Consider the following 14,638-nt stretch of genomic DNA (forward strand, 5'->3'; position numbering starts at 1 on the left):
ACTCGACCCTGCTCAGTTCCAGCAGGGCTATGGAGAAACACAAGCTGCATGCAGCTGGATGAACTGGGTCTGGTTAGCCATACACTGACTCTTTGATGTCTTCCTTTGAACCAACCACTGAAAACTTAGTCAAACACAGATGGAGACAATAAACGAAACTATCTTACAGTATTATTTCTTCCCACTCTCTTTCTTCTCAGACTTAATAAAGAGATACCAGATTTATAGGATCGTTCCTCCTTCTTATGCATCAATGAAAGTGTAATTCAAGTACATATGCCCCTAACTAACAGCTCATGTAGTGACAACATGCTAGGAGACAATGAAAGAGATTGATGTTCCACAAGAAAATACATACTTACAGTTACCTATGTGTTGTGGTTATTAATAACTGCAAGAAAAAAATCTGCAATAGGCTCACTTTCTGGGTTTCCCAGCACTTTATGGGTAGGGAGCTTTATCAGCAGTCATTTTCCTTGTGTACAGCACATTCACACTCCTGCAGCATGACAGGAGCTGATCTGTTATAAATCTCACCTGGTCACTCCATGAAAACTTTCACAAGCTCTCCACTACTAATGACAGGAGCAGCAAGGCTGAAGTAACGTGAAGAGGCAGTGGGCAGGTGCATGCACAGTGAGAAAGGAGAATGACCTCATTCCATCTGGGTTTGCTCTTGCACCTGCGTACTCTTCTCTAATCTAGTTAGAATTGTAGCAGGAGAACTGACAGAAACATTTATTTACCACACAGCTACAACAGCCATTTCAGATGTATTACAAATATGTTCTCCTCTGATGGCTCTCTTGTACTCAAAGTAGTTGAAGCTGAAAAGACAAGATTCAGGCTGCCATCAGCATGATCTGTACTTCAAGTCAGTTTTAGCTCTGTTTTCTGGCTAGAGCAAGGATTGCAAAGATTCCTTGATGTCTTCACATATAAGCTAAGTGCTCTGACAATTTGGTGGTAGTAGGCCACAGATAAAAAAAAACACATTGTAATTAAAAAAAAACAACATAGCTACTATACAACTTTTTACTTCATCATTTGCACATGTAATTTCATAGCTTATAACTTAAAGGAACCCAAAGTAACAATGCCTGTGCATTTGCATTCTAACTAGTGACATGTCTCTTCATCGATTTTCTTTCAGAAGAGCAGTTCTGGCAGGAAAGTCTCTACCAGAACATACCTATTCATTCAAGAGCAGGAAGGAAACAAACATTACCACTGATACTCATGTGACAGGGAAAGAGCAGCACCTACAAAGAAAGTCAGAGACTGATCCCTGTCTGCAGCCTGCTGTATGTCCATCACTGAGGCAACTCCCAGCAAAAACAAGCACCACCTCCCCCTCCTCCCCTCCACTGGATGCTTAGTACATTCCCAGCCCTGTTAGAACAGCTGCTAGTTTCACAAAAGAGTGTTATCTGCTTCTTTCACAGAGGACTTAAGAGAAATCATACATATCACTGGAAACCTGCTTCTTAATCTTGTCTAGTAGCTCTCAAAAGATGTAAGCAAAAGCCACTTCCAGATAGAAAATTAGCTACATGTTACTGCAGTCTGCGATGGGATGCAACCTCTGACAGTGAAAAGGTGAAACCACCACATTATGTTGAGTTCATCATCCATCCGCATGGGAAAAAATGCTGCAGTGAACAACATTAAAACAAACTGCAGTGGGGGAAGGGAACCAAGTTTGATGGTTTTATCTATTTTTTAATCCGGTTTTGGTTTTACAACTGATTTATTAAATGTCATCTGCAAGGATGCTACTAATGGTGGCTGTATGCTTTGTTCCTTACTATTTGAACACGGACATTCTGCAAAGAGGTAGAGAGAACACCACAAGAAGAGTCCCACTGAGCTATCAGCAGTTTGCTGCTTCTGCTTGAGCAAATCCAAAGGTCATGCACCTAATATATTCAAAACAATACCCAAGAATAACAAGAGTGCTATGCGTGTTAATGCTTGATTTGACAGCACATCTGCATTACTGAATTCAAAATAAGCATTAGGCATTTCTCGCTGTCAATCTCTTCTCAGAAGCACAATTGAGAAATTGACATCAATTACCTAAGATGTTTTCAAATGCTTCTTTCAAATAAGAGAAATAGGCTGCTACAAGAAAGTTTAATTGACTTTTGCGGTAGCCTCAAAATGAGATAAACATGGATTTTTCAAGGCTAAGAAGGAATACTATGGCTAAACAGCAATAAGCTTTCATGTTTATTTTACCTGATGAAGAAACAAAGCACAGCGTAACTGTTTAACTTACTGTGCTCTTTCAGCTTTCTATTCCAACTTGCAGTGTACCATGTTTCTTCTTTTAGGGGTTGGGACTTTGTCCACATCCTTTTCCCCTCCAATCATCATCATCCCTAAGTGATAACTGCCTGAATCGTACGTATACCTGCCTGAAACTAGAATCCCATTGGAGTTAGAAGGTGCCATCAGCAAATTCTTAGATCTGTTTATGTTACTGAATGGATGGCAGAGACACTATAAAGTCTTTGTAATCCTATATCCTGCACAGAACAAGATTCTACCCACTAATGCTAGGAAGCTCCTCTCTGGTTTTGATCAAATATAACACCAACCAAAGTTCTTCTGATGTCAAAAGCAGCAGACATTGAGCTGAATAGGAGACCTTACAAATACGGTGAAGTACATTGATTCTCTAAATGATTTTCTAACGTTATAAATCTGATAGCATTTATTTGTCATCTAGCCCCTGCATAAACTGCTATAGCATAATCTGGTCTCTGGTTGTCAAGGACTTAGATAGGCATGTTTTAATTAAATCAGATAATTAAGGATCATGTTTTATTAGGCATTTCCACTAAGACTCACGAACTATGCCAATTATGCAAGTGTGTACACACAATAATTCAATTAGATATAAAACGGATACTCAAGAATACAAAGTCTGTGTAAAATTTCTACTATAATGCCTGATTCAAACCCAGATACTATACTCCACCAGGCCTCAACACAGTGATTTTAACACAAAATATTGCTACTGCTGTATTTTGGATATTTAAAAACAACTGATCTGTCTGCTATGCAATGGCACGTAAGCGCTTAGTCTGCTATGAAGTTGAATTAAGACTTGCCATGTTATGGCCTTAAGAATAAAACACTATGATTTAGATGCTTAATAGTTCTTAATATTAAAAAAAAAAAGATAAATTTCATACAAGATTTTTTTTCCTTGAAACTGGGCATATCACAAGAAATGAAAGAGCTAGCAGGGATGTCTTACAATCTTACATCACATGAAATTGTTTTAAATTTCACCCTTAGCTTACAAATTTCTTTGTGCTTTCACTCATTTTATCCAAATTAAGCACACGTCCCTTGAAAATCCTTCCAACACAAGGAGGCTGATGGCTTCCCTGTGGAGTGCTATTGCCAGGAGGCAGTTTGGAAAGTGACAGGCTGTGAAGAGGTACAACGGGCAATATTAAACAGTTGCCCTTCAATTAATGTGTAGAGTGACCCACTTAGTCACCACAGCTGAGTCCTCTAATTCAGATTTCAAATGCACCAATTCAATTGCCCATACTGGAAACCAACTGGCAATTAGGTCCAAACAGATTTGCATTTTTTTCTGTTTCAGAACAAAACACAAAACTGAAAATAGAAGTCACTGTTAAATACCTGTAGATATTTTTTTCTACTTAGAAAGGTATATGATTTTCCATTGCCCAAAAATACAGAAAAAAAAATCATTTATAAAAATGTTGAACCATTTAAAGTTGATGCCAAAATGTCAAAAATGGAGCACGTCCTATTCTGACGTCTAAGCTCACAATGTGCAAAAAGTATAATGCTTCATCCATAGATGTTTACTTTTCTGTAAATTTTGTTTTCTTTCCCGCACATCAGCTTCAAAAGCCATAATTATACATTTCACATCTGAATTATGCTATATTAATTTAATTTGTACCACTAGCATGGACCACTTTTTATGAAAATAATCCTTCACGAAAGTATTCAAGATTGTTTGTTTTAACTTCACCAGGTCATTTCCTGGCAAAAATATAACTAACGCGTGAATAATTTCTTAAATCAAAGGCAAAAACTCATTTCACCTTTTCTCCAAACCACATTATTCTGTGCTGAAATATTATATTTACTCTTTAACATTGCAAATAATAATAATCCAAAGCAAGCAGCCTAATCCTTCTGTTAACTCCAGGAAATGAACACAGATTCTTGTTCATAAATAGGTCTCCTCAAATGACTCCATGAGAACAAAGAGGCTAAAAGTTAGTCACATATTAATAATTATTTTTTTTTTCTTGGATCTTGGAGCACTTTTTGGTGGCTGGAAGGCCTGGCTCTGGACAGTGGCATTCCTTCAGCAAAGAGATCACAGTTAATCATCTACCAGGGAAGCCAAGCTTCTGGAGGTATACAAACCTCTAAGAGAAGCCTTTCCCTCACCTCAACCTTCACAGAAGGTTTTGCAGGTTGAGCAGTATTGGTGGTAGGTGTACGGTTGTTTAGATGACCTCAGAGCTCTTTTTCCAACTTTAATGATTCTACGATTCTATTCTGTGATTCCATAAACAAACAGTTCATCACGTAAAACAATGTCTGCCTGACCAATTTCCTTCATCTAATTAAGGATCAGTAAATATATGTCTTTACTTAATATCACCAGAGGTACGCTAAATCAGCTATACAGAGTCAATGAATTCTCAAGCACTGGTGATAAAGCCCTAAACTGTAGGCTCATGCAATCTGAAAAAGAAAAAACAGCAGCTTCCCTACACTGCAGAGAGTGGAGAAACCCTCAGAGGCAGCTGGGCACCCCACCAATCCTGGCCTGAATTGTTCCTGCTTACCCACATGCTCTTACATCCACAAATGACATCTACCAAGCTGCACCTACATCATCCCAGTGCTGCAGCTGACTGCATGAAATATCTCAGTTCAAGCTCTAAATTAGAAGTGCTAGCAATCTGCATCCAAGCTCAAGAGTAATTGTACAATCATTTATTTCATTTTACAATTTACTAAGCTTTCATTTCATCTGGTTCATTGCCCTTCACTTCAAAATTCACAGGACAGATCATTCTGAAAAATATGCTGGGATTCAGGAACAGCTGCCAACTGAAGACTGTATCCTAACACAGGTACATAATTCAAGCTTCTTACTCACTACTTGTGTACCAGGTGTATCAGGTCAGTCCTTACTTGCATTTACAGGAAGAACAGCACTGTGATGATTTCAGTGAGAATGACCACCAGCACAAAAACAACTATGAATGGAGTAAGGCAACACTACAGGAGATTTAAAAGGACAAAGTGATGAAGAAATTACAGAGCAAAGAAATAAAAGCAAATGCAAAAAAGCAATAGAAGTGAGAGGGTTTAGAAGATCATTTAAAGGAGACAAGATGATAACCAGGCCACAAAGCTAGAACAGATGGAGAAAGGACTATGGTGTAGGCCAGTGATGAGTGACTGCTAGCTCTACATGAGGAAGCACAGGACTGAAAGTTGAGCTGAACATGCTACTCCTGAAGGCATAGAAAACAAAAACAAAACCAAAGGAAATAAGTCTTTTTGGCATAAAAAACGCTCCAGATGGAAACATTCTCCCTCCACCCAGATATGGGATTCAAAGATGCAATATACACTTCAGCCACCTCCATTCCTACCCACTGTTTCCCTACAGATTCTATCCCAGGTCTGCAGACCTTCACCAGCTTTTTGTCCACAGGCCACTTGGTGGTCATTTACAGTCAGTTTTGAGTTAACTTATTCCTGTCTGAATGCAGAGCTGATATGTCCACATATTCTGCCCTTTTCAGTACTGCATCCAATCAATTTTAAGCACACAAATGCTAGCTTATAACTGTCTCAGTTGCTTGTAAAAAATTTCACACCAACATCAACAAGTCATGCACTTAATTTTCTTCTTCATAAAGAAGGTTATACAACCTCTTGGTTTTCTGAAGCATACCACCTCAACAGTGGTTACACGCTTATTCATACAGCATTTTTAAACAGTCTTTTTCTAACTACAACGATGTCAGCTTACAAAAATAAATAAAAATCCAAATGGTCAAGGAAAAAAAAAAAAAGGAAGCCCTCTCTACAAAAAACAGCACAAAACAAGAAGAATCAGGGATACAAAGTGAGTGATCTGTCAGTTCACAGGTTTGACTGAAAACTTTCAGAAAGACCATTTAATCTTCTAACAGAGATTACTCACCTTCATTTCAATCCCTCTAGGACCAGCTGTCATTGTAAGATCAGATAATTGTCTGAGAACTGACAAGTCCTTGATATACAGCATGCTAGCATTTGGAAAAGGCTGTTCATTTGACCTGTATCATTGTTTAACCTTTAGCCCTATTGTTCCATTGAGAGCGAACAGCACAATTCTCCATGGGACTACAAAAAAGGAAACTTTTCTTTCCAGCCACACCAGAAAGCACAGACATGAGGCTCCAGTAATGATCCAGACTTTGCCTGCCCACACAGAAAAGCTTTGGAAAAGAACTGCAGATTGGCTTAGCCAATGGAAACCAAACATTTGCGTCATTTCTAAGAACTTAATTCTTTCTTCCCTATGTAACTGTACTTCCTCTCTTCAAAAAATGAAGATAAACTCCCTGTTGAAAGTCCTAAAATATTTGTACAAATAGAAGGCTAAGCTAAGGCTCAAAGACTAAGAATATACAGCAAAAAAAGTATTAATCTTTTTGATTCTTCAATATTTTAACATCAAGGAAATCTTAAATTCAGTTTCTTCCACCAACTGCTGTCATCCTTACATGACTGGAGGAAGAGTTGGTGGAGTGGGACATATATCACACACTAATATACACCAGGAACACAAGCTGGACAACCAAAGTGACAAATGATGCCAGTGTCAGGACAACCAGTAAATAGGCAAAATTGCTCATAAATACCCTATTAAAAGAATCTGGAAGTTTCGTCGTACAATGAGAGGCCAAAGTGCCCATAGATTGTATCTGTTCCCAGCTAACATTAAAAAATCACATTCAGTGATTCTTTGTTTATAAAAGCATACAAATCTAGTGCCACTACTTCCATCAATATCAAAGTTCAGCAATGTAACATTTTCAGAGATTTGGAGAACCTATAGCATACCCCTAGGTGATTGCTCCTTTCTTTTCTTACTCTTATCCAACTTCTATCTCATTAAAAATCAAAAGTCCGTCAAAGCCTCTTAAAATAACATTCAAGATAACATCGTAGTGATTCCTAGCCCTTACTTCCAAAACATAGTACTAACAACAAAGGGCAAGGCAAAAGGATAAACATTGCCATAGTACTTTATAATTGCAACTTTAAAAGTGCTTTTCACTTAGCAGACAATTGATTTTCAGACTGGAAAAAATGAGCCATTACTCTTAAATCTGGTTAATACCAGATCCAAATCCATAACTTCAAGAACTATTTCATTATTTGAGAAATTATGTAACACAAGAAGATTCACTCCTGTTTCAAGTGATTTCTTCACTGAAAATAACTAAACCCATGCAGACAAAAGTCCACACTGGTATAATTCATAGCAGAGTAGGCGGCTAGAACTTCCAAATGCAGTGCTGAGACTCCTGGCCTTATTCAGTATTCTTCCTACAACCCACCTAGACAAACACCCATTTATTCATACATGGTTCTGTTAAGAACAGTCAACATCAGCTTTCAATTAGGAACACTACCTGCTAACTCTGTTCACAGAAAGGACTGAGGGAGTGAGCCCCTGAAAAGAAAGTACACAGCATTTATTTTTGACTGATTCAAACTGAGACCAGGGAACATATTTCAAAAGCGGAAGCCTCTTAAAGACCTCTGATCAAGAAAGGATTCTGCTAGATCCTTTCTAAAAAAAAGAAAGGACCCCACTGTTCTTACAGAAGAACAAGCAAAGGGCAAATTAAGTACAAGAAAAAGATCTACCTGAGTAAGTCCTATTCATCTGTCCTTTAGCGTTCATTTTATTGGCATCATCTCTGGAGACGGATTGATGTATTCACTGAGTCAATCCAAACATGAGCAGACTTAGAAGCCAGGAAGGATTCCCTGGCTCTCTCCAGGCCCTTGCTGTGCTGCACACAGAGTTGGTAAACCCTATCAAAACATCTGTCACTGACGCAGAAGAAACCCAGCCTGTTCTCTCCATTTCACTAATGAGGTGTTCAAAGCTATGAGTACACTTGTTGCTATAGTTGCAGAGATGACTGAAAAAAACATAGTAAAAAGGTCTCCAGCAAAGCAATACTATTTTTAAGTACTTCTTTTTCAGGACAGGGCAACAATTCTAAACAATAGTCTACTCTAACCATAATTAAAAATTCTTTTTGCAAAGCTGTCATGAGTACAAAAATCTCTTTGCATCACTATCCCAAGGAGCATTAGAGGAGTCAGATAAATCATCAAGTTCACAGAACAAATGAGATGAAAATTGTATTTTTTATCTAAGTAAGAGCAGCAGCAATTAGTCGAAATAATACTAGTCTGAATATTTTGAAAACATATTTTTATAAATGCAATTATTTTGAACAGGTACGGTTTTGAAATAAATTATGAACCTGTGAAGGTTTCCCTTAAACATTTCAACTCCACACCAGTGCTGGTAGTGCTACCTCAGATTGCCTACAGTTATCACAGGGCATATAAACAATACATAGATAATGACAAAAAACTTCTTTCTTACTAAAAACAACGATAGTATTTAAAGCCTTTTAGCAGTTTTCAGTTATGTCAGTAGGACAGTTAACGTATTCCACTATCCAGCGGTCACTTTAAATCAGGACAGAGACTGTTTAAAACATATTAAGGATATTGTACAAAAAATAAGATACAAATGTCTGTGGTTATTTCAACCCGAAAATGCAGAAAGCAAAGCAGTGCTCCATCACCATCTTTAAAGATGACTTTAAAGTTGATTATAATTTGCTCACTGAGCTGCACAGGAACCTCACGTCAGGAAACACATTACAAGTGCATCCTTACAGTTTTACCTCATATCACAGACTTACTGCTACGTTCAGGTAACACATTTTGAAAGTTTCAATTAAGTCATAAAAACTAACGAGGTATCCGTGCCTTGCACTTTCAGATGCCCTGCTCTCAGACTGCCCAGTCACCACCATCTCTGTTTCAAGGTATATTTGTTGCTTACAAAAAGCATCAGAACTGCTAGAGAAAAAAGGAAGCACCAGAGAAAAGAAATAAACACCTCATAGCCCCAGTGTGTAAAGCAGTTACTGAATTTTATACAGACTAATAGGAGGAGGGATTATTAAGTTACACAAAAAAAAAATTATTTTTTTAACCCAGGATATTACTTGCCTTATTTTCTTACCATCTTGATCTATAATATGCATAGAGTAGGTAAATCATAAATGTTTGAAATAATTAAAATAAGAGAAAAATAACTGACTCGCTCTGCAGCACTGGGTAACTCTACCCCTTCTGCTCTCTCTGTGTATGTCTAACTGTTGTATGTAGCAACATCTTAAAAAATATTTTAAAAATAGCCAGGAAACTTCTTCACCCCATAATTCACAAGTTCATCAAACCTTGTGTCAAAGACATGGACACAAGAAAAAAATAAGCACTGCAATAATGTCCAAACACTGATGTCAAACGAAATTATAAATCTACCATGAAGCAAATTCTAGTCCCGTGTATTTTACTTTCCTCATCAGTACTGTCCAACAATAAAGCATCAACTATAAGGCCTTCGCTATCTTAAAGAATTTATATGGAAAATTTGCTTAAGAAGAGAAAGGCCAGTAAACACAATCGCCCCAACACTGACTGAAAAAATGCTGTAGTCAGAACTGTTAAAATCCAATACATGGCCGATTCAGAAACCTCATTTAGACAGGAAAATAAAGCAGTTGAACCTCATTTTCTTTTCCTAGTTTTTGGGAAGGAGGTGACATTTTCAACAGTCATCTTCTGGCTGGTTCTAAGCTGTACTGCACAAAGCTACAGTACAAAGTATATTTTGATGATTTTTGAAATTTACCTCCTGACAGCAATCGGCTCTTAGCAGATCGGCTGCCAGCAGTCAACAACTTCATGTGTCCAACAATGATTAGATATAACTTGACAGAGATTTGTTTATAGATGCGTTGTACCCAGAGAGTTTCCTAGGAATGCTTCCATGCATGTTTTCCCTGTGATTTTTAAATAATCTCGAACTCCAATTTAAGAAACAGGTTCAAGAAACCATTAATAGAAGAAACCAATTTTTAATCACGTTTTCCTTTCTTACAAGTTCCTTTCAATTGCAAGCTCAAAATTCCATGCCTCAGTCAAACAGCCTTTTACCTCCAAGAAAAGTTTACATTAAATTAATAATGGTGACAATATTATGTTACATAAATTATACAAAAAACAACACTACTCATCAGAGAAGTGATCAAAACACAACGCTTTATGCATACAACCTTCTGACAGAATTGTTTATGATTCAAACTTCCCCAAGACTGTCACTGTGTCAGGCTTCTTGAAAGTCCAACTTATGTTCATCACTCTGTTGAGTTTTCAGCCACCTCCTGGCTAGCCAAAACTCCACTACTGCTCCTGCTGGAGGAAGACTTATTGCCTGCTAAAAGCTCTAGGTAATGACAAAAGCAAATGGAAGCTAACAATTGGATATTCACTGTGTTGGTTAGATATGGGACCCCTTCTAACAGCAGCACTGACAAAAAAGAGTTACTCTAGACAAAAGTATTATCCAGTTAATTCACAGAATAAAACTGTTCTACAGAATATTACACTACTACTTTACTGAAGAACAGAGTGCACAATGAAATACAGAAATTCACATATATATTTGCAAGTCACATGCTCTACTTCAGAAGATGTGGGCCAGCATTTTAATAAGCAAGATGTGAAGATGCTAACCAACATGGGCTCAGTAATCACTGCTGAAGAGCACGTAGGAGTTCAAGCACAACTCATGATTCTTATACCAGCCCCAAACGAGGACTGGAAGCAGAAAAGAAAGTTATATTCTTACATACAAAAGAGGATAGTATGAACAATATAACTCTCTAGCCTTCCCATAAGCTAGGAGCCATTTCAGACTGATGATTCTGTATCTTCATTTGATACTACCAAATAAAAGAACTGGTGTTACCCACACAGGTTTTAAATATAGGAAAAGAGGAATTCAGAAGTAATAGGTAGAACCAAAATTGCCCTTTAGGACCGAAAAAAAAAAAAAAAAAAATTTCACCACTTGGTTAGTAGAGGAACTTGCAGAGAACTAGAAAAAAAAAAATTAAAAAAAAAAAAAAAGGAAAAAAGTGTAGGGAAAACCTACACTGAACACTGCATTGTTGCCCTCTGCACCTTAACATAAAAACCTAAAACTGAGTTTACCTTTCTTGAAGCGTAGATGTCAAAAAATGGTTTGTTTCGAACACTGAATGGTTCCTGTGCTTTGTCAATGTGACCAGTCTTCATTTTTTCATGCCGTGGAAATATAATCTCTTTCTCTATACATGAAAGTCGAACATTAAAATCACAGTCTCCAACTGGCTGCCCCTGTCAAATTAACAAAATCAGTATTAAAACCAGACACTTAGCAAATTATTGGAACAGTAAGTATTCCTTACACCACATTTAGAATCATACAGACACAAAAAACATTCAAATCAAATCACTACCACACATTTTTTGCCATGTATTTGGTTTCCAAGCCTTTGTCTCAAGTTGCGAGAGACTTAATGAAATCAAAGTTCACAGAAAGATAAAAACCCACAATATGCATTCAAGCACATATGAATTAAACTAAACACTTGCAAATTCAGCTAAAAAATCTTAAATAATTGAATAGCCTTGGTTATATAGCAATTCCATACTTTTGTACAGTTTTCTTCTGAAACCATTCAGCAGATTTTATTCCTAATATTTTTAAAGTCAAAACAACACTGCATTTCACATAGTTAAGCAAAACCCTCCTTAAATGTACCACAGTGTTATTTAGAAAGAAGAGGAATTACATATATGTTAGCTTTTCTGTCAGAGGAAAGAGAAAACTATACCTGCTGTTGGAAAATATGCCAATAAATACTGGCTGCAGAAACACACAGAATACGTGATAGTTCAGTCCTACTGATACAAAGCAGCAATTTCACATCACTCTTTGCACACTGATGCAGTGAACCAGTCGGTACAACCATTCTAAATATGCATGTTGTGTTGCCTTTGCTTCGGCAACCCCTGATTAATTAATAATTAATTAATAATAATAATTAATTAATAATAATTAATTAATTAATAATTAATAAAAATGATTAACCCCTGATTTCCCTTCGTGAAGTGCTCAGACAGCCCCGGCCAAATCACACGCTTTTCATGACACCAATGTGGTGAGCGGCAAATGGCACTTATTGCAAGCAACACACTCTTCTTATAGTTGTCCCTTATATCACAGTGCTACCAATCACCCTTGCTACGGTTATCTGTGCCCAATAGACGTGTGGCATGTCTTGTCTTGCCATGTCTCATCATGGTTTCTCATGAGTCAAGGAGCCCCCGCAGAGCCTGATGACTTCCACAGCCCCCCTTTCACGTATTCATTAACCACACAAGGGGCCCACACAGATCCTGTTATGCCTGGTGACCTTGACAGCCCCTGCTTTACGTATTTCGTTGACTACATCTCTAACTTGCACATTTTGTTAACTACAATGTTGGAATAATAGTTGCTTATAACGGAGTTTAATGTGTTTTGAACATTATATGGTGACAAGAACACACTGTGGATTTCATTTAGTGAAAATGAGCAAAAATTCTAAAGTCTGTCTCAATGCAATGAGTCCCTTTCAAAGAACTAAGGCATATAATTCATACATCAGCATTAGTGCAAAGGATACCCAGCACAGGAAGTTATTTATATGAAATCATCCCTCATTTTGCCACCTCGTTCACACACACAAAAAACTCGGGAAAACCATCTCTTGCTCTGTCTGCAGAGAATAAGCCCAAAGAGCTTCAGCTTCAATACCAGAATTTTTCAAAAAGCTGAAGGCAATGAGCACAGAGAGGGATGTGTGTCACCCTGAGCATAGGAGGAGATCACAGCCACCAGACGGATGAGCAGAAAACCAGAAACCAAGCCACATAAAACACAATGAGAAGAGAAAGGAAAGGAGAATCTACAAGACAGAAAGCTCCACTAGAACACGTGACAATATTCTGAAAGAATAGCAAGCAGGTAAATGTAAAAAACCAACCAGGCAACCTGATCTAGTGCCTGATTTAGCAGCGGCCAACCCTGCCCACAGCACAGCAATTGGAACTAGATGGTCTCTGCAGTCCCTTCCAACCCAAGCCATTCTATGACATCCTGAAGGAGTATGCAAAGGTAAGAGAGAGAATGATTATGTTCTGGGCAAGTCTCTCGAGTCAGAGAAGAAGTGAACACCCGTGTTAGATTCAGGTGAGTTTAATCAAGCCCTTTCGAAACTCAAAAGGAAACACCACCACCCTGATCTTTGTAACAACCAGTTGAAGAATGCACCTCTTTTTCCTGCAAAATATGTGATTTATTTTACATAACTTATTATCACTTTTTTCAATTTCATTATTATTATTTATTAACTGTTCCCTAAGTTTTAGCAAAATCTAACAGACATGCTCCCTTCCCTAAGGCAGCTTTCCCACACAGCCATGTTTCATGAGGTCTGAAAGAGCAAACAAGCTAATTAACTCCAAATATTTGAGCTTTGATGAGTTTCTTAAGAGTTTCTTTACAATGATTCATTCAGAAATGTTTTAGCACAGTGACTTCATTTCAACCCCTTCATAGTTAAATTAAAAACCAAGATGATTTCATATGCTCTATGAAAGAGCTGTATCACTTTCTTTTCCCTTAAATAATCCTTTCACTTCTCACAGCTATTTGAAACTAATTATTTCCTGCAGCTCTGTCAATCATGTATTTTTATTCCAAAGCTTGTTAAGTAGAAGGTCTATCACATAAAGGTCAGAGCCAGGCTGACACAAGATTACATGAGATGGGAAAACGCAAGTTATGCTACCAAGCAATTGCTTCATCAGTCAAGTAAATTAAGAATTAAAAAGTTAAGGAATATTTCATTCCCAGCTAAGTATAGCATATTAGAGGTAAGAAAATTAACGTAATGTTGAATTTAAATCAAGGACACGCTGAATAAAAAGAAGACTGGGAGAGGAAGGCTTTTACTGTTATTCACAATTCTCATAATCACAAGAAACGTTAATATGTAATGGATGCATTACAGTCACATCCAAAACCTTCAAGTGGTAAAATCTATCTATAAGCAAGTAAGTAGGAAAGCAATGCAAACCACAATAAATAATTTGTAGAGCTTGACAAAAGAGGATGAGAATTATTTAGTGTATAAGGCACGCGTTTAGAAGTTCTCCAAAAACAAAACATCAATGCTTTCATAATTTTTCATAGAATCATAGAATCCCAAGGCTAGAAAAGACCTCTCAGATCATCCAGTCCAACCCTCCATCTATCACCAATATTTCCCCCTAAACAATGTCCCTCAGTACAACATCTCAGTGTTTCTTGAGCACTTCCCTTGGCAGCCTGTTCCCGTGCCTGACCCTGAGTTTAAGCAATACA

The 14,638-nt window shown here is 37.5% G+C and overlaps 1 protein-coding gene across 3 annotated transcripts in view; it reads right to left on the minus strand.

Moving 5' to 3' along the window:
* RNGTT (RNA guanylyltransferase and 5'-phosphatase) overlaps window positions 1-14,638 on the minus strand; it is a 186,301-nt gene that overhangs the window by 100,529 nt on the left and 71,134 nt on the right. For all 3 annotated transcript variants that reach the window (XM_052678333.1, XM_052678325.1, XM_052678343.1), the window contains one exon: window positions 11,398-11,562. In XM_052678333.1, the coding sequence (XP_052534293.1) occupies window positions 11,398-11,562 (165 nt within the window). The remainder of the gene's footprint in view (window positions 1-11,397; window positions 11,563-14,638) is intronic.

This window comes from Tympanuchus pallidicinctus, unplaced genomic scaffold, assembly GCF_026119805.1.
Source record: "Tympanuchus pallidicinctus isolate F22 unplaced genomic scaffold, pur_lepc_1.0 scaffold1, whole genome shotgun sequence".
NCBI classification, from domain to species: domain Eukaryota; kingdom Metazoa; phylum Chordata; class Aves; order Galliformes; family Phasianidae; genus Tympanuchus; species Tympanuchus pallidicinctus.